Source organism: Tauraco erythrolophus, chromosome 5 (genome assembly GCF_009769465.1).
Source record: "Tauraco erythrolophus isolate bTauEry1 chromosome 5, bTauEry1.pri, whole genome shotgun sequence".
NCBI classification, from domain to species: domain Eukaryota; kingdom Metazoa; phylum Chordata; class Aves; order Musophagiformes; family Musophagidae; genus Tauraco; species Tauraco erythrolophus.
In genome coordinates this window covers 80,838,829-80,859,509 of record NC_141469.1, presented here as the reverse complement: position 1 = coordinate 80,859,509, position 20,681 = coordinate 80,838,829, and the positions used below count along the sequence as shown (strand labels likewise).

Below are 20,681 nucleotides of genomic sequence, written 5' to 3'. Positions count from 1 at the left end.
AATCATCTTTTGGTTAGAGAAGATCAGCAGTTTTGTAGCAAAAATATTTTGAGAAAACATTAATTTTTTTACAAAAGTTCAAGTTAAAAATTGTTGAAAAGATGTTTTGTATATGTAAACCAGGTATTAATGTTAGTAAAATGTAAATTTTTGGGGCTCAAAATTACTTTTATTTTAGAAATATTTATATCTGATAAGAAATACTAAAAATGTTGAAAGATATCAAGCGAGGCTTTTCTTTTTGGCTAAGCACTCTTAAAATTTTTTTTGGAAGGAAGGGATTTTCATCTTGCCAAGATTTTTGATTGACAATTTACCTCAATGGGGACTGGAATAAAAGTCCCAAAGATTTTTGAGTAGAGTAGTACTTCTTCCCACCTACTAAAATTTCTCTTCTGACCTTCTTATACTTTTTGTTTCAAGTAACAGGTTTCCCCACCGTTAAAATTACTGATTTTCTTAATGGCCCAAAAGTATTGCTTTGAAAATAATAATCCTGTGTTTCAGAAGCTCATCCTTTCCTTCCCAAAAAAGCTAACATTAATCTTAATGGATAATCTGAGCACTGGGTTTCAATGGGTATTTAATTGTTAAATCAATTTATCTTGCTGTCTCTGAAAAGATGTACTTAATTTTCCTGAGACTTTCATGGCTATCTAATAAGACAAATGAAAGAGACTCTCACCTCCTCCAGACAGGAGTACTTTTCCAGTTTGTAGCATTAGACGAGTTGTTTCTTTTTGTTTCTTACTGTGCTGCTAGTGGTTTTATCACATATAGTAGGTTATTTTCTTCCTCTGAAACTGAATGTTTCAGTTATGTGATGGTCATTCAGGCAAGCTATTTTTTAGGCTTTAATACATATTTGAAGAAAACCTCTCACTCAGCCCCCTTTCTATTTAGATACTTTTGCAGAGGAGCAATTGTGTGGATGAGAATAAGGAACGAACAGTTCCTTGAATATATTTTCTGACACACGCATCTGACCCCTGTTTCACGGAGGTTAAAGCAACTATGATATAACTTTTCAGTATATAGCCAAGTCATTGAGGTAAGAGCTTGCTTTCTGTGCATTTGGCTTATTTGGCAAAAATAAAGCAGATGGATCTGAAATGTTTTCCTTTTCATCTCTATTTCAAAATGTCACAACTTATACCACTTTATTATCTAGGATATGCAGTGTGGAACATCTTTGGCAAGATGCTGAACTACTTTACAAGAATCTCCCTTGACTTTGGGAGGAATCTGAGCTTCTCAGTACTTCAGAGAACAAAGGTCTTCTGTCGTGTGCAAAGACCTTCCTTGGTGTGAACCAAATGACCCAAATACAGAAGAGAGAGTGTGTGATGGTTTAGATGCTTTGTTTCAGCCCTTGGTTTCTTGGTTGAGGAGGGACTAGTGAGTTCCAACTCTAATGATAAAGATTTGTGTATAAGGTCAACTGTAGTAAGTCTACATCACTCAACTTACTAAACTGCCCTCCCATGTCAGCTGTGGTATCAGGGGTACTTTGTGAAGCTCTATATCTTCTTAATAATATCAACGACGTCCTGAACACAAAACACTGTAGACCAGTTGCTGAATAGTGCTCATTAATAGCTTTTAGAGTACATAGAAAAGCAGTTCTCTTGCTCGTGAATACGTTTAACTTTTTTGAATTATTTTGTTTGAGTGATTTTGCCTATTACAAGTTTTTGCTTTTATGCAGCGAGGAAGCAGGGTTTGTGCGTTTGAAATATTAGGACTGTGGCTGTGTTGCCTCACAATCAAGATTTCCATGCGTGATGCTGCCATTAGTATGTACTGAAGGATAAATATCAGATAGTTGTAGAACAAAAGTCACTTGAGAAAGATCATAAAACCTCTGTCTATAAGGTAAAGAAGCGCAATAAAAGCTGGTTGTTCCGAGGTGCTTAGGCAGGATGAAACAAAGACAAAATTGTTCTAGTGAAAGTCAAGGACTGCTGTGCCAACTGCTGCCTCTATTGGCTGTGCTGTGTCCACAGGTAAGGATTTGATTCCACCCTTAATGTGCGTTGTGTTTGCAAAATGTCAAAAGGTTTTGAGAACAGACCCTGACTGTTACATTTCCGATAATTCTCAGATTTCTCAACAAACACCTACTGTTGCACATCAGGAGAAGCCTTTCCTCTGATGTTACGTAAATTAAACCATTTGAAGAGCTCAGTGGAAATACCTAAACTCCCATCAATGGTTGGATGCTAGCAGTGCTTTCTTCTTTCATCTCTCTCAGAAAATCTTGTCATTTGTAGCTCTATTATTTTAACAAATTCTCAATTTCTTAGTTTTGCTTTAGGAGCAAAACTAAGAAAAATAATGCTTTGTGTTTTCTTCTTTCTACCTGAATGAGTACAAATGAATCTTTATAATGAAAATATCTGAGTGGATATTGCTCAGTTATATCAGAGTGAACCCTCCATAATTTAATTAACTTTGCATGCAGTTGAAAGGAATACAGTATTTCGTCCCAGATACTCTCTCACAGATCATCTTGTGAATTCGTTGTTAACCTTGGAAGGTGAAGAGAGGCGTTGTACTTTTCCACTGAGAGAACCAGGAGACATTTTGAAAGCCTTTTCTAATCAAGTTGACTAGTGTTATTAACAAAAATTATTTTCATCTGCCAGTCATTTCTTGTGTTACATTTAAATTGTAAGCTCATTCAAGAAGCAAATGTATTTGTTTTCTTTTGTGTGAGGTATGCAGCACAGTGGGTCTTGCTCCATGGCAAGAACTTTGGCAGTATTATGTTAATGATATAAGAGAAATAAGTACAATGCTTATCTATTATGATTATAAAATAATAATTATTTGTTTTATCATACTACCATATATGAGATAAGACATCCATTCCCTATCACAGTTTTCATTGTAATGTTTACCCAGTGTCTCCTGCAGGTACACAGTTTGATATATAAAGTATCTCTGTTAAACATTTTGGGGGTTCTTATTCCTTTTCTGTATTAGAAAGATACAGGCATGTTTGTATATTGATAGTATAAGGCCATAGATAACCTGTGGGGGGATAAAAAAAGAAAAAACTTTATTGGCATTTGTGGGAAAGCAAAATAGAAAAAAAATATTTCTGTCCTGATAGATGCCCCCCCTCTTTTTTTTTCCTCCTCTGTCTATTTCCAGTAAAAGCTTTTCTGGTGTGTTCATTGAGGAAAATACTGAGCTTTAAAAATGTACATTTAGTGATTTCTATAGCTTAGAGTAAACAAGATCAACACCCTTTTTTTCTATCTCTTTTCACACTTTTTCTTCCTTTTTTATAAAGGCCTTTGAAATAAAATGAATAATCATACGTTTCTTAAAGTCTTATTTAAAAGCATTTATATTAATCATTTAAGGACACAATGCACTTTGGGAGAAACATAATACAGATACATAACTGTAATAATCAGCTGCTGTTTGCTGCATTGAGTCTGTGTTACAGAGTAATGTTTTTTTTTCTTGTTGAGTACCAAAGCATCTTCTGCAGTTCTCATCTTTAAGATTATGAACAAACCCATCTACGGAGTTTGAGACAAGCCTTCTTACAAAAGAGAAAAAAGAGCTGTAGACTAATGTTTTTCAGCTATAGTGGCCTAACTGTAACACACTCTTCTTACGGAGGTCACAGTAATTCAGTAGGACCACTTTCAGGCTGCCTTACAAATGCAGTCTACACGTAATAGCCAACTAGAGGAGCAAGATAAAAGAGGTGGAATTTACATATATGGGCAGAAACGTGAAGCTGATGGCTCCAACACTATATCATCTATTGGAGAAAGACAGGAAACATCAGATATTTGCAAGGGATTGAATTTCATCATTTTCTTACACTGCAGTAGTGTGATTTTGTGAAGTGCTCAACCAAGCTGTGGAAGAAGAAGAGAGCAAAGTACGCTTTTGATTATTCATATCCTGGTAAAGTCTGATCCTATGCATCAATAACTTGTGATAACAAGTTAATTACATATTGTAGTTTAATTTGTGTGCACAGTCCTGGGTTTTTAAAATCGCTCAGCTGTTATAAGTGTCTGCTCTCAGGAGAGTTATGCTGCTTGTTGAGGGGATAGGCTGGCTCATAAGAGCTGATCCCAGCATAGACGACAAAATTCTGTGCCTTCCTCTTCAGTCTGATTAAATATTCCCCATGAAGAGATAGCAGATGAAGTTTCCTGTTATTTTGTGGAGAATCTGTATCGCATCAAAAAATAAGACAAAAGGCATTTTACAAACTGGGAGAATGGCTTGAGAATCAATTGCACTACTGCAGCTGAGGGCACCAGCTAGAGTAGCATAATTGCTGGGTCTCTGCCAGGGAGACACAAGTAGCTCCAGCTGAGGTTCTCCAGCCACGGTGCAGAATCTGGCTCCTTACTTCACGGTTTAGCGCTCTGCAGCAGGTTAGTGCAGACTCCTCCTTCTGTGGCCTGAGCAATGTGTTAGAATTGCTACTTTTGGTGTTCCCCAGCACCAGTGTACACCTCTCCTGAGGCAACGCTTTCCAAAATTTCAAATTCATGCTGGCAGGCAAAAGACAGCTTTTTATTCCAATCTATTCTATTTCATTTTTCTCTGCCTTCACCTTCAGGCAGGAGCTGTGGGCCTTGCAGAGTTAACAGCCCTGATTACGTACTCTGCCTCCTCAGCAAAGTTAATTTAGTGTTTGACCTTAATTCCTAATACTTCTGGCAGTGATTGGAAAGACAGAAGTAATGTTAACAGTGCTCTGTCAATTAAAACATCAAGACCTGTCCTAATATATCCAGTAACACATGGTGGCCTGTGTAAGAGGAGTTTAATTTTCTTTCTGTTTTCAATTACCCCTAAAGCCAAGGGCTCTTGGATATTTTGGTACATGACCTGTAAGCTCCTTTATCACCTCCTCAGAGGCCTCAAAAGAATTCAGGCTCTCCTGCAATTATTAGTCCCCCAGCCAAATTTATTCAGTAGAACAGAAACATGCATTTTGGGCTGAAGGTCATATTACATTGATTAGGAAAATGATGACCTAGATCCTTCAATGCTGTATATTAAAATTATATGATTAGCGAAATTTCCTCTATTATATCAACCTCTGACACATCCTCATGGATTTCTGTTGAAATACTCATCTGCCAGTGCGAGGGAGAGGGGATTTGGCATCCAACTATTTGGTTGGCCTAACATCTCATTTCTGAACTCCTGTTGGGTGTTTATTATATCACTTGAAAATTCTAGCAAGGATCTGAGCTCTGTGAATGGGCTCCAGAGCCGCCACTGAGAGGCCAAGGTGCACTGGGAAATTGCATAGTTCTTTTCCATGGATGAAGCTCACAGATTTCATTCAAGGTCTTTCTCGTTCCCTGGAACTTGTGTGTGCAATCATGCATTGTTTTCTATTTCAAAGAATTTCTATTCAACGCCCACCTTCATATGTCACTGTGACAGGCAAAGCAATGGAATTCCTCTGTGGAAAGTGATTAGAATGAGGACATATTGCCCCTGCCTCATTTGGGTCTCTAGGTCTACATCAGGACGAGTTGTGGAGCTCTGTGTGTCAGAGCTTGCAGAGGCACAGCCATACTGGGAAACCTGTCAGGTTGCGTTGCAACTCCCTCATGGCCTCAGGGTCAGGCTTCTTTTGAGTTGAAACAAGGAGAGGTTGCCCAAAGATCTCGTTATGGCAGGAAGATGGGTGGTAGGTAGGGTGTGTGAGGAGTTTTGCCATTTCCTTTAGAACAGGCAGGGCCAAAACGTTCTAAATTATAAATGTTAAATGTAATAGTTTAATAATAACTTTTATTGTGTGCTGTAGCTGCCCTTTCATTTGCTGGCTTTCATTGTATTGTCATTCACAACTCAACCTTTCCATTCGTGCCTATGGGCATATCTTCAGAAAGTGGATAAACTGTAACTTATTTTGGTATTTCCACTAGCTCCTATATAGCCTCCAATAGTAGGGTAATTGATACTCTAATGGTCACCATTTTTGGAAAGTACTTATACCAAGATTTTAAAAGGAGATGAATTAATAACGGAGCACATATAGTCAGGTTATGTAGCAAGTTGTTTAAATCCTCCTGAGCTGGCATGTGAGCTTACGCCTTGTATAGAGCTGTAACAAGCAGACTTCCAGTTGATCCCACTGTTGTACTGGGTGACACAGTGTCATCTGGGAGTGGGAACTAGCCATGTATAAAGTTAGCCACATCGCAAACTGCTATAACTTAATCATGTTAGCCTAGGAGGACAGACAGCCTTACTGCAGACACTTAATTAAAGATAATTTCCTAATCAGCCAGCCTGATGCTTGAATACGAGGCACTGGTGCTTAGACTGTTTGAAAAGTAAATATCTTCCAAGATAAATAACAGAAATACATTAGAAGCTTTTTTTTTAAGGTGTTGGATTTATTTGGTAATAATTTTCTGTTTTCTTCAATTGTTCATGCTATTTTATTTTTAAAAAGCATTTATTTAGTAAGTGTTTCCTTTATGGTAATATACTTGCTGAATCTTGTTTTTAAGCTGATCCGACAATTCAGTGTTTGATGTTCATCATGGGTGGTTTGTTGCACAACGTGGGCATGGAAACATACTTCTAATACGATCTTTCAGACATATAATAATTTGTGCCAAAATTCAGAACATTCTGTGGTTTGTGAATTCAGCGTTCAGATAACAAATAATGCAACTTGTGAGAGCTAGGCCATTTATTTTTCTGGATTTGCAAAAATATTAGTGGAATGCTTAGACAAATTCTGTTTATCAGTCTAATTCACTTACAACTCTGCTAAATCTGGACTTTGATGCTGGACAATTTTGTTAGCTATTGGCATGTTCAAATAAGATTTTTTTCAGAAACCAATTTCTTTTCAGCTGCTTTCTTTTCGACAGAATTTTCCAAGGGTGAGATACCGTTCAACTGAAAAATCACTTCACTTCATACTCTGTGATTAGATTTTTATGCTGTTTTCTTAAACATTAGTGAAAAAGTGTTACTGTCAACCTTTTCTACTGGAAGAGACAATTATTAATCTCGGGTTATTGCATTTTAACTCACCTCTGGCTACTCTGAGTGACAGAGACATTGTTTCCAAAGACAAAATGCATTATGGTTCTTTCCTACTCCGTTATTTTTTAGCCTTTCGGGGGCAGCGAGTCAAACTTCACATACATATACCTTAGCTGTTTGATAATATTTTTTAATTTCTGTGCAACATATAGAAAGTGCTACAACAATTAGTCTGAGATACTGCGGAACAGATCAGTAAGCTGCAAAACTAAACTTGTGAATTAAGTCTGTTAAAACCATTTACCTGAATAGTTGTTTTTGAACTTATATTTGCAGTCTCTGTGGGGAGGACACTACTCTTTCTTCTTTGGGATGTAAAGCAGTTAAATCTCTTCCTTGGACAAAGCCATGCAACTGTAAATGCCACTACAACCTATAGCCAAACTGATCATGGATATTGCCACCAGTTATCCTTTTTCAGGTGTGGCTTGATAAGCTGCCGTGATAACTGAGAAGCCAAATGCACAACATCCTCTGACTCTGATGGTCCGTAGTTTCTTTGGTGAAAACTTAATCCATCTTTCTGTCATGCCTGATCAGTGCTTGTGAGGAAGTGCTAAGAGGATGTTTGACCAGTGGCACTGAAGTATTTTGAGGGCTTGATGTGAGGGAACATCTACAGTCTCCTGAAACCATCCAGCATTGCCAGAAGGCAGAGCACTCTGATCACGCTGTGTGGGAGACTGACATAGAGCAAGCTGGGCTAAATTTTGCACTAAATGGAGGCTACCTCAAGAGTCCCCTCAGTGCCTCCTGTGTTTTACCTCAGGATCAGACCAGAAGGAAAGAATTAGAAGCCAGGATCTTAGCTTAATTTGGGAAAACTATCGAGGAATCACAGGATCTGGTGGGGAAAAAAGGAAGCTTATAAATGTCTGCTGTGAGGAGAAATGTGTCTGGTTTATGTGATACAAGCTCACAATAATGAGATATAACTATACCCAAGGCTCTCTCCGATTGTTCAAGTTGTTCAAACAGGGAGAATCTATTTAGCTGTGCTTGAAAAGGGGGGTTTGATGGTTTTACTTGTTTTAACTTGCTATGTTCACCTGGAGACCAGACTGTCGTGGTGCTCTTTATGTTAACCTTCTTGGGCTCAGGATGACCTGGACACAGTGAAAGAGGAAGCTTTTCACTAAAGGAGAAGTCTGGGAGAAGGCATTGTGTGTGAGAGATATTTGCTAAGACGGTACTAGGGAGAAATATTGGAAGTTTTTGAGAGCATGGCAGATGGTCACACTGATTTTTTTTTTCCTTATACACTAGGATGATAATTGCTTTGTAATGTGGAGGTAGCTAGGCTTACTATGATGGGGGTGTGTGTGATTATGGGTACTAGAAATGATCCGGCCTTGGCAAGTTTACCCATGGTAATTTCGTAGTTTAGTAAATTTTTGCCCTCGCACAGCTCCACGTTGACATGTCTGCACTATTTTTTGTACCTAAGCTCATCTGCTGCTAGCTCCAAAGTGTCTTTACATCCTATTAGTTTTAGAGGGATTACTTGCTTAACGAGCTATGAAAAGCAATTTTGGACCCAGGGACAAACTGACTTGCTGTATCTTTCCTCTGCCAGTACTGATCCTGCTGCTCCATACGTATTAGCAGGTCAGGTGACAGCAATGGCATTGGTCAGTAGCCCTGAGGGTGCTGGGGTGCCCGGCATATGGAGACAAGTGAACATCACTTACTTTCTGCCCTGTTGAAGTCACCAAGCCCCAGGAGAACTGCTACAAGTGGGTAGCCTCACCTGGCCCATCACTTCCTGATGATATGCTTGCCTAAATGTTTTTTAAGGTTCCAAACTTGAACAAAATGAATAAACACTGTGAACATGTTAGAAAATACTTATGAATACAGAGCTTCCTTTCTCTAGCGGAAGGTCCTACTGAGTAGAGCTTCAGGCCAAGGAAAGGCAGTACCTTTGATCTTTGAGGTGTTGTTGGCTGCCTTAAGTTTTTCAGTTAACATCCAAGAGGTAGATTTCAGTATTGGAGTTGCTGGCTGGGCTGCTCTGGGAAGTCCTGTAATGCTGGAACCTTTCCCTGTCCTCAGCTTGTCAGCCCTCATCAGGCAGAACCTCTGCCAAGCTGGAGATTCTCTGCAGAAAATTTTCCCTTGTGTTCAGGAAGGAGCTTGCCTTGAAGTCTTGGTGTGTGTAGCATCTGCAGACTTGAGCTGTTGTTACTCTCATTTGCGTATGATTTTGTGGGCAAAGTTATAGAAGAGCTGTTGAGTATTTAAAGTGTTAACAGATTTGTAGCGTTCAGTTGGTGAATGCCTATTGATGAAATGATTATTTTTTTTTAGTAGTCTAAAGCATGTTAAATCCAAGCAGACTGGGTAACATGAATTTTCCAAGTGTGTGTGCTTTGGAAATACAATTCATGTGACTGATGCTGGTGTCCCTTTTTGTTTGCATCACAAATATTACAGTGAAAACCTTACTGCTGGGAAACTTGGAAATAGTGATTCCAGAAGCTATATTACAGAGTTCTCACAACAGGAAAGTTTCAAATGGTATTTGTAAATGTAACCATTTTCTCTGGGATATCTGACTCCAGTTGTAATCCAATATGCACATTTCAGTCTTAGATAGGAGAGAGGCAATCCAATTAGCCAATAACAGTATACCATGTGATGTATGAACCCATCTGAAACAATTTGAATTTAAATACCTACAGCAACTGCTCATGGACTGATAGAGAATTATCTTTGACTGCACTCAACAAATCATTTTGAATTATGAACATAGAACCACTTGAATCTGCTCATGAACAGGAAGACTTAAATTGAACTGAATGCATTATTTAATACAAGGAACTCACACAACATTTGTAAGCAGTTGTGTATCCTAAGCAATATCTCCTGCATCTTTTATAACAATATGTAGAGCGTACAGCAGATAGTAATCGGGACCCTAAATTTAAAGTAGAGGAAGTAGTACAGCAGATTTAAATTTCTACCTGAGCTGGGGCAACTTGAAAAGTCTTGAAATAAATACAACAGGTACAAGTGTTTCTATAAACTCTGTAGTTCCTGGAGAGAACAGCCTGAAAGGTTTTGAAATTTATATCCGTGAAATAGGAGATTCTTGTTTACTGCTGTGAAAGAAATTCACCAGTATTAAAGGAGAAACATCCATGTCCAAAACACCTGAATGTTTTTATCTATATAAAAAAAGGCAACTTCTAAAACTTGTGTTTTGCTCTTCTTTTCTATGACAAAATTCTTTTGTATGTTATTTTTGAAAACATATAGTAGAGTTGGTCAATGACCAACTTGGACACATTTAGTTACCAGACATGCTGCAAATAGCTCATGCCATGCAGTTGTGCCAATGCCTCAGAACCTCAAAAATAAGACTGAAGTGGACTGGAAGGGAGGCTGTCGAGGGATTCCTGCCAAACAGCTGCAATCTACTGAACACATCTTGTATGAGTGCGCTGAGCATACTTGGAGTTCGTTTTTCCTCTCAACATCATGTTTTTATATGGAAGACTTGAGACAAAGGTATCATAGATCTGTCTTCGTGAAATTAGTTTTGAAGATTTGTGTTTAAATGTAGTCACGTTTAGCTTTTTGTCATTCTTTTTTTTGTTTGTTTGTTCTGTTTTTTTTTTTTTACAAGTTTAGCCAATATAAGGGAATGACAGAGAAAACTGATGCTGAACATACAATCTCTGGAGATGTGAAAGTTAAACTTGTCCTATACCAAGGGAACCTCACTGCGAAACAGCGGTTCAGGGAGCAGTGCAGTCTTTTCATCAGATAAACATTTTAGAGGCAGACTCCAGTAAGAGCTTGGACTGAAGTAGTAGAAACTCATACATGAGAAAGTCTCATGTCTCAGAAGATCTTTGAGACCAGGAGATCTTTCTTGGTGCTGTTGAATTGTAGCAGAAGCATGTGCACTGCACGCAGGCTGCTACTTTGAGCAATCTTACTGGCACGAACTGAGGATGACCTGGTTTCTTCTACCCTCAGTGAGCAGTGTCAGGAAGCCTATAAGGAATTTTGTAGTCACCAGGCCATTTACTGAAAATGTTTGTTCAGAAATAGTCATTCAAATACAATCTGCTGTCAGTCACGGCTTTTGCTGTGTTACGTTTTTAACTGTGTGACCCTTCCTGGTTTTTGAGGCTGAGACAGGGAAATGGATTCGCACCATGTATCACTGTAATGCTTTATTAAAGCAATGCTGTGATTAAGAGCACAGATTTCTCCATTTGTTGTACAGGAATATCCTGTAACTTCAGAGGAGAAGAACTACAGGAATGCTGAGAGTGTTTTTGATTGTCCAGGAGGTTGTATCCTAAAACAGTAAAGTCAAACTGTTTCACTGATTAAAGAACAGGTGTGAGGAAGCCACCGTTGCTTCCTCAATATTTATCAGCTAGAGATCATAAGAGTTGTGAGGGTGATGTTTTGTACATTTGTGATGCTGTATTTTTATGTAACACACTTTAAGATTTGTACTTTACGTTTAAAAAAAAAATAATTTCACTACAACTGTATTGTTCAAACCTACATTGGTGTATTGATGTTTACCAACACTCATTTTGCAATAGCCATGGTTACAAAAGACAGTTTATTTAACAACTGTACATTTTCTGTATGTATGTAACTCAAAAGTTGTACATGAGCAGACAGAGGACTTTACAGCATATGTTTGTAGTGTATCACCATCAGCTTAATATGCTTAGGTTCATTTTTGTGTGTGTGTGTGGCTATCCTGAATTTTCTCAGCAGAGTTGTTAAATGCCTGTGAAGATTTTAAGTTCTTAAAACAGAATTTCAGGGGAAAAACTAGAAGAATATTTTTATAGACATTGTGTGACACTTGCTGGATTACTATACACTTTTTTTAAAGGAGAAGTGAGAGTACAACTACGGCATGATGGAAAATAGAGCTGTTTTCTCAGTAATGCAGACAGTTGAAGACCATAAACTGACATTTAAAAGGAAAGCCATTAATGAATAGAGCTCTTCCTCAGCGGATTTAAGATCAGGCTTTGGATAGGAAAAGTATGACTCTGGAATTGTGATATGTTTTTATCAGAGTACAATACTGTATGACCAGATTCTTTGGTTATTCCACATGTAGAGGGTTTAATGTTAAATACCAGATTTACTTATCTGAGGATATTTGACCTTATGCAGGATTTTGATTTAGCAGAATTACACAGCAATGCACCAAAATCACAATGCAAACACAAATGACACTTAGCAGAATACAGCAATTGACCATACAGATGAACCACGATGCAAACACAAATGACACTTAGCAGAATGTAGCAATTGACTGTACGGATGAACCACAACACAGACATGATTCTCATTACTAATCTCTTGCGATATGCTCACTGTCACGATGCTGGGCAGCCCCAGTTGCTGGGAAGGAGTGTGGGCTAAAGGCAGCTCAAGCCTTTCTCTCTTCAAACTTCTCTTTGTTAATTACTCAGCTTTGCTACGGTGTTGGGTTTAGCCACTACACACTCCTCTGTGCTGGTCTGGCTAACTGGGAAGACACTCACACTCTTTTAGTTAAGTTTTGATTAACTGTTTGAGAACAAACATTCACACAACCAGTTGATCCATGCAACTGATGTTTATCTAAAACAAAGGATACCTTCTGGTCCCTTTTATATTAAGTTCAGCTTTCTTTGCAGCAGTGATAGTGAATTTTGACTGAATTGGGTGGGAAAAGTCTGTGTAATAATGCCTAACATTTTTCAGATGCAGACAGAGGAGTATTTTTACATGCATCTAGCTATGGGAAATTTAGGAAAATAGCCCAAATATTTTTCTTTTCCTGAAGAAGTTGTTTAATAATGAAGTATTTACTGTATCTTCTGCAGAGAAGAGTTCATTGCCACAGTGGCATTTTTCTTATATGAGAATCTGTAGTTTAAAATGTTTTGACCTTTCTAAAGTCAGTCACAAAGTTCCCGTTAAGGTCACTGGAGGAAGATCTTGCCCTTAGCACTAAGATTCAAAGCTATAGGACATTCATCTAATATATCCTCCTGGAAGTACACATTCCATTGGCGTTTAATGATCAGTAATATAGAAACTTCAGTAGAATTTAACTTAGTCTTTTAGAGATTTTCTCATTTTTCAAAAAACATTTTTCATAGATGTTTGAAAAATTGTGCTGTTGCAGAGAGAGCTGAACCTCATTCATGTGAACTTCATTTTGTTTGTTTGCCTGAGAATTGGGCTAAATTGTAAAACAATTGAATAGACTTGGGACTCATTAAGTCTTCATTCTAAAGAAATTTTTTTATCAGATCTCATGTAATTTTGTTATTGTAGAATTAATACACTCATAATAGAAAACATCGTACATATCAGCTTCAATAAGTAAAGCAGCCTGTTACATTTCAGTAAGTGAAACATAAATACCACAGATCAGATAAGCTGGAAGAATGTTTTTTATGCCCTTGGCTTATTTTAGATAATCCCTACAAACATTACCGGGTATAAGGTGCGACTGTGCTTTCGGACTGATGCATACATATGTCTTCAAGTTCCTCTTTCTCTCCAAAGCAGAAAAGCGATGCCTAAAAGTCTCACGAGATTTATAGCTGGGGTTTGTCAGTGGAATTATGCTTGCTTTCCTGTGGTACGAGTATCTAGTCCCAAAGTAGGAGAGCATTTTCCAGTGCTGCCCTTCTAGCAACTGTCCCCATAACATGCTTAGGAATAATCATCTACTGATGCGTGCAGGGAACTGATGAGACTTGAGGCTGTGGAGATGGTCTTGGAATTCCTCTGCGAACAGCCGTTGAAACTTGTGTCCCTCGGAGCTACTCTTTTCTTACGGCTGGCGTGGGTGTTGTCTCCATCGTTAGTGTCGAACACCACTGTCATGCTGGACTCCATTCTGGACACAGCGTATAGGCTGCTTTGGCGGGTGGGATGAAACCTGGCTGCCTTGAGCTCTAGCTCGTCATAGCTGGACACCTCAATGAAGGGGCACCAGCGGAAAGCTCGCTTGAAGCCAGCTCGGAACCTGGGAGGAGAGAGGCTTGGTGAAAGCCTTGCGAGAGCCAGCCACAGGCCTTCATCTGAAAACATGTACCATGCGAATTATTTTGCCCTTAATCCTGTTTGTGGTGAAGTCAGTGGGAATTTGCTTGACTAAAGTCTGAGTAGGGTAAAGAAGATGGTGGTAGCAGCTCCTTTCTCTTTCTGATCTTCTATATAATTTTTCCCTGCGTTTTAACATTGGTATTTTCTTGATACTCGATTTCCCTTTCTTTGACCGTGCCTGAATAAACAAACACCAGTTTTCATAGCACTGTCTTCACAGAAATTATTTTGATTTGACCTATAGTAATATATGCACCTGTATTTTTGTCTTCTCTCAGCAAGAAACTTTCAGCCTTCTTTTCTCTAAAATACCATTCCATCTTCCAGATTCCAGTATCCCTTCTGTGTTTCCCTCTCGAACAGCTACTTAAATGGGAAGGGTGTAATGACTAATAATTATTCATATAAAATGTTTGGAAAATAATTTGTAATAATTAAAGAATCCTAGCTGAAAATGGAACGTGAACAATGTACTAACAAGAATTTTGATGCTTTAGTGCATTAGTGCTTGCAATGTTCATACAGTGTTATTTTATTTCAATTCAGTGATTTACTATAAAGACTACTATTACTTTTTGTTGATTTTTTGTGTGTATGCATTTCCAGAATAGAAGTTAAATATGTTAGAAAAAAAAATTAGCTGTATATTTCTGTGTAACCTGAAAAAGAACACCTTTTCACCTAGCCCTAAAACTTATCAGACTTTTTCACTTGTCTTGCTTCTCTTGTTTTTGTTTCAACAATCAGCTTTGTTGTTTATTGTGTCTGTAAGCTTTTCGGAGCAATGATTCAGCTATCACAGGTGATGAATACAGATAAAAATTTAGATTAAATTTTTGGTGAAAGTTGACTGATCTCACAGAAATAATTTTCTCTCCTCATCATTTTTTAAGGTCTGATACTAGATTCAGCAGAGGTAACACTGCTGACTTGATCTGACTCCAAGCCACAGGCTGTGTTTTCCTATTGCGTGAAAAGGAAGCAGATGTTCTGGCTTCTTGATCTCAATATGGAACTTAATTATAAGAAAACTTTCACCAATATTTCATTCTTGCATCAAATTTGGAACAAGGTGACCCTTAGTGAGTCTCAAAATTGTGAAATTTTTCTTAATTTGTATTCTTTAAACGAGGTGTTTAATTTGGCGGTGTACAAGCATCAACATAAGCTACATCAGAGGTACTAATTTTTTGTGAATAACATCTTTTGTAACTCTCCCATGAAAAATTTTTGAAGAAAACGGTGATGTTTTAAAGGTTTCACAGTGGTAATCTGAGAAAATATAAGGCCTGTTTTTTCCTCACCTTTGATTTTGCAGACACTGGACACCCAGTGAAACCTGGTTTCTGTTGAAATTAGTGAGAAATTTGCAATTTGAGTTAGGATTTTGTTCTGGTATACTAAAACTTTACCTCTTCTTTAAACAGTTGTAAATGGTCAAAAGGGGCAGAAGACTGTATGAAATCAGGTATTACCTTGACATTTTAAAAGACTATAAATGTTAAGCATCATAAGCTATCCTCATCAAGGAGGCAGACTGCAGTGTTTTTGCACCAATAAAAACTTGGCAGGATTTGGTCACTTCATTTTTGATTAAACTCCTTTTGAAAGGTATTGCGTGATCTTTATTGGGATTTTACGAATATTTAACAAAATTTGTCAGCAATTAAGCTTGATGCTGGCTGCTCATTCAAAAGAGATTTCAAATAATATTTTAAGATTACTTATTCAATACTGATTCATACTGACTGAGTTTGTGAGCTAATTCATTGTTCTTGCTGATCTTTATCCAGTAATTCTAGGAGAAATACTGAAAAACAGGATGGCCAGGATGATGTCTGTTTAGATCCTGGTCCTACAAGCTGAAATGAAAAACATGAGTTTATTCTGCGATCTAGTAGTCTCAAACTGCTGAATAGCTGTAAAATCTCACCACACTCAACAAATGCAGTGTCTTTGAAATTCAGGGCATAATGCCTTGCTATCAAACAGTACTGTAATTCAGTATTGAGTAATGAGAATATAAATATTTGGTTTATTAGCCTGTTACAGACCTCAGAGCTCAGTAGAAATGTAATGGTGAAGTATAAAACAAACAGTAAATCACATTTTATGTTATATCCTTCCAGCCACTACAAAACAAATTTATGGCCACAATTAATTAGTGAACATATAGATTACACTGTATATCACTAATGACTGTCTTTACTTCTTTATTTTAATGTTTTCCAAGCAAAAAAATATTGAACTGCTATAGATTTTAAATTTGGCATATGGAAACATGAAGGGTTGGTTTCTGAATACTGAATTTTGCTCTGAAATTTTAAGTAGACCAGAATATTTACTGGAAGTGTGCATTTGTTCTGTTGGGATTCATTTCAAGTACAAACCTAAAGGAAGTTTGTTTCTCTTTTGTTTTGTTTGTTTTGTTTTCTTTCCCACTAACTGAAAACTATTCAAGCGAAAGTTATTTGTCTTTTATCTTATTTAAACCATTTATATTCTCATTAAAGTTGTGCATACCAACTGTTTCATAACCAGCTCTTACCTCTTATTAAGACAGCAGTAGATAATGGGATTGTACATTGTAGAGCTCATGGCAAGCCAAAAGCTGGCCAAATAGATTTGCTGAATGTATTTCCACCGGTTTAGTTGTTGATAGATCCCAGTAACTATGAAGTAAATGTGGTAGGGCAGCCAGCAGATGGCAAATGTCAGCACAACCACAATCATCATTTTGACCACCTGAAAGAAGGAAGCAATAATGCTATTTTATAATATACATTAGCTTTTTTTTTTTTACTTGGACTAGCATTTCAACAACTATTCATAATTTTCTTGCATTTGATTATTGAACTTAGTCAAAGCAAAGATGAATATGCTTTTATATAATTTTCCTTTTAATCTGACTTTCCTAAATTTCTGTTTATTTCCTTTCCTTCCCTTCCTTCCTTTCCTTCTTTTCCTTCCTGTCTTTCCTCTTCTTCCTGTCCTTCTTTTCCTTCCTTTCCTTCCTTCTGCACCACCCCCCTCCCCTTCCCTTCCCCACCTCCTTGGCTGGAGATTCTCCTTTTACTAAGGAAAATAACATGAATATCTTCTCAGATTTTATTTGTATTGATTCTTCCAAGTAATATATTTGTTTACTTATATTTGGCTGGCTAAAATATTCCTTTTTTCTGTACACCTAATCGTGGAATAAGGTTACGGGGTGTTTTACTTGGACTTATTTTGGCTTTTATTGACCCTGGTGTCTTTTTCTATTGTGATCTGCAAGTATATTCTTTGTCCCCAATTATTACATGTGATTTGAGTAAATACTAGGTTGTAGGAAATGAGCAACTGCAGTATCCTGTTTAATTTTGGAGGCTAACAATTTCCTTGGCTGGTGATCATTATGTGTTGTTTTCTGCAGGCATCGTAACATCTGTTGGCTACCATAGCTTCCACTAAGCAGAAATGAAGAGGAGCTGTGTTTTGTGCTTGAAACACAAAAAGAGAAGTTGTGAGTCATGTAAAATTTTCACTCCTGTCTGTCCCTCTTCAGCTGTGCCAAATACTAGCCCAGCTACCATTTTCAACGCAATATGTCACACGTTTACACAACAGATTTTCTATTTGTAGGTAAAATGAAACCAGACATGATAGATCTGCACTGGGAGGTCTCTTCTTCCTTTGTACTGTGAATACTGAGGAATAATAGGGAATGCTATGAACAGTTCCTTTCATTTCTCTGTACAAGGTGTCATTTCCTACTGTTTGTAGCTTTGCCAGGAAAAAAAAGAAAAAAAAAAAAAGACAACTAAAATTTCCCATACCTACATGTCTTAGGTTGATATTTTAATAAAATTTCAGCTAATGTAATGAAATCATTTTACGTAGAAATGTTAAGATGTCCTTAACTCATATTACTTCTTTCTGTGGGAAACATAAAGCAATTTTTCATTTAATATCTTGCACCAGTTTACAAGCTTTCCTGCTGGCTGGGACTGTATTGTGCAAGATTTTGCTTGTGTGAATACTTATTATTACTGATACATATACAGATCATCACTTAAAGATACAAAAGGGGCATCTGTCCACACATACAACATTATTTCTAAAGCACTTTTCATCAGTTAACTGTAAATCATTGCAGAACAAAGGTCAGCATTATTATAAGGGAAAGTAACACACCAAAACACGTTATCACTTTCACCTTGGTGAGTGTACAACGGTATGTCTATATCTAGGCATGTGTAGATGTATATGGGACTGTATGTGAGATTTTTTTGGGGGAGGGAAGAGATTGTGACTGTATGTGAATAGGCGTTTCTGGACTAAATTACATATTTGAAATGATGCCATAAAAATATATTGTCAAATCACAATCTATCATTAAATGACATGTCTTTTCTACTCCTTAGGACACAACTTCCACTATTCTTCTGTTGAGGATTTACACCTGTGCCTTGCATACGTTGTACAGGTAGAAGACTTAACTCCATATTTATCACAATACTTAAACTCTCTGTCGATTTATAGGTGCACTTCGCTTGTTGCAGTGTTTTTATACCTGCCAGGAATGACAAGTATTACTTTAACACTGGTCAGGATTTCTGTAATTTCAGAACACTTGGGAGTCTAATTACTTGCCTTGATATTTAATTAGCAAGTCTTGCAGAACCAGCTGTGCATGTGAAATTATTTCTAGAATTATTTATCATTGGAATAACATAGGTACTAAATGGAAGGATTTTTATCTCCAAGTATTCAAAGTGTAATCAGGCAAATCCATATTTATACTGAACATTTCATCTGTGCAGTGCTTGAGAACCAAACCAGTAGAGCTTTCCAGCAATAAATGAAGTTTTATCTGGCTGAACACTGTGCCACTCATGCCCTAGAGCTGCTAGAAATCACAGTAAGAATGCAGATTGCCAGTTTGGCATACTAAATTGTGTGAACAACATTTTCAAAATAATGTTGTTTGTCTGTTTTCTAACATCTAAATTCTTATTGGCCAGTTTTCTGTGCTATATTGAAGGGCAAGGCAAGCAGCCCTTCAAGAGTCTACTTAAAGGTCTCCTAAAGCTAATAAACCTTCACAGGCTGTGCAAATAATAGCTTTTTGATTTCAATGGCTGCACTTAAAAATTAACACAACATGGATTAATTTTTTTGTTTTGTTTTGTTTTGTTTTTAAGTTTTGAAATGAAAAAATGCCAGTTCATCCCCAGAAAATCGCACCTTTTCCTGCAAGGTTGCGGTTTTGTTTAAAACAAAACACTTATCTTTAAAAACAGTGAAATCAGCATAAAATTTTGGTTTTGCTGTTTCTGTCTGGAAATCTATGATTAAATATAGCGTCATCATCATCCTGAAAGCAAACGTTTCTGAAGCAAGTAATTAAAATAGACAACAAACAAAGAATTGTTTTAGATGGCCATTAGTGTTTGATTTAATTTATAAAGTAACAAGTCACTGGAATGACAGACAGTGAAATACACTATGTTCATTCAGATTTGCAGCTGTTTTTCATAAATAACAAGAATTACCAAAACATTTGAAGTATCATTTTTCTCTCAGATAAGGCTGAGTTTCACTGAAGTGAATGGTAATGTACTGATATATGTATGTTTAGGAGGAGACATGCAATGGGATTTCCTTATTAATGTTTAAAGTGTGTTTTCCTGGAACAAAAAAGTGCTAATTTTTCCAGCAAAAAGGGATGTTTAAGAAAAATTGAGCTTAAATAGTCATTCTTTTGAGTATTTATGTAGTACAATGCACTCATTGACATGTTACCTAAGGAGAGGTAAGTGAAATGTTGCAAGTCTGTATGGCATAAAATTGTTTGAAACACAGGGCAGTTACATTTGAATTTGAAGTCAATCACAGAAGGCATGAGAGGAATCAAAAAGCACTATTCTGTCCTGGTTTTATCAGCTGAGAATGAGTATGTGTTGGCAGAAACAGAGGAAAAGAAAAATAAGAGTAAGTTGAAAAGGAAGGAAATTATTCCCAACTTCCTTTCCTCTTTCAGAGACAGGCACACACGCTATGCAAAGCTATACCTTACAGTTTATGGCTGCGATTCTTGTCCTTCCCCTTGGTCTTTCCAGTGTTAAGTTTCATTTCTTGATGCCATCAATAACGATGAACAGAAACTGCCTTCAAGGTCTATAAACCCAGGGCACCTTGGTTTTGCTTGGTGTAAATCCTGATGAACAAGTGCCAGTAAACTGCTAAGCTCAATTAGAGCACAGGGAAAATAAGTGAAATAGGCCAAGTGTGAGTTTGCCGTGGAAGTCTGATTGTCTTTTCCCAGTAAACTGTGATGTTTCACTAAAAAATCTCCAATGACTCTTTGCAGATTCAGCTGTAGAGTATAAAAGAGAGACTTAATGGTTGGGGTTTTTTTTGGAGTACTTAGAGCTGTGGCTCTGACAATACAAAGTTCTTTTAGTTTGTTTCTTTTTAATATGCCTGTTCTGCCTGTTTTTTTTTTTTGAGATATTACCATTTTCCAATTG

General features: G+C 37.2%; 1 protein-coding gene across 1 annotated transcript in view; it reads right to left on the bottom strand.

Annotated features, from left to right (window-relative positions):
• Positions 1 to 13,770: 13,770 nt before the first annotated feature.
• The window catches only part of TACR3 (tachykinin receptor 3), a 43,709-nt gene continuing 36,798 nt past the window's right edge, over positions 13,771 to 20,681 (bottom strand). The window contains exons 4-5 of the mRNA XM_086611856.1: positions 16,715 to 16,911; positions 13,771 to 14,086 (exon numbers count right to left, since the gene is read on the bottom strand). Of these exons, the coding sequence (XP_086467982.1) occupies positions 13,771 to 14,086; positions 16,715 to 16,911 (513 nt within the window). The remainder of the gene's footprint in view (positions 14,087 to 16,714; positions 16,912 to 20,681) is intronic.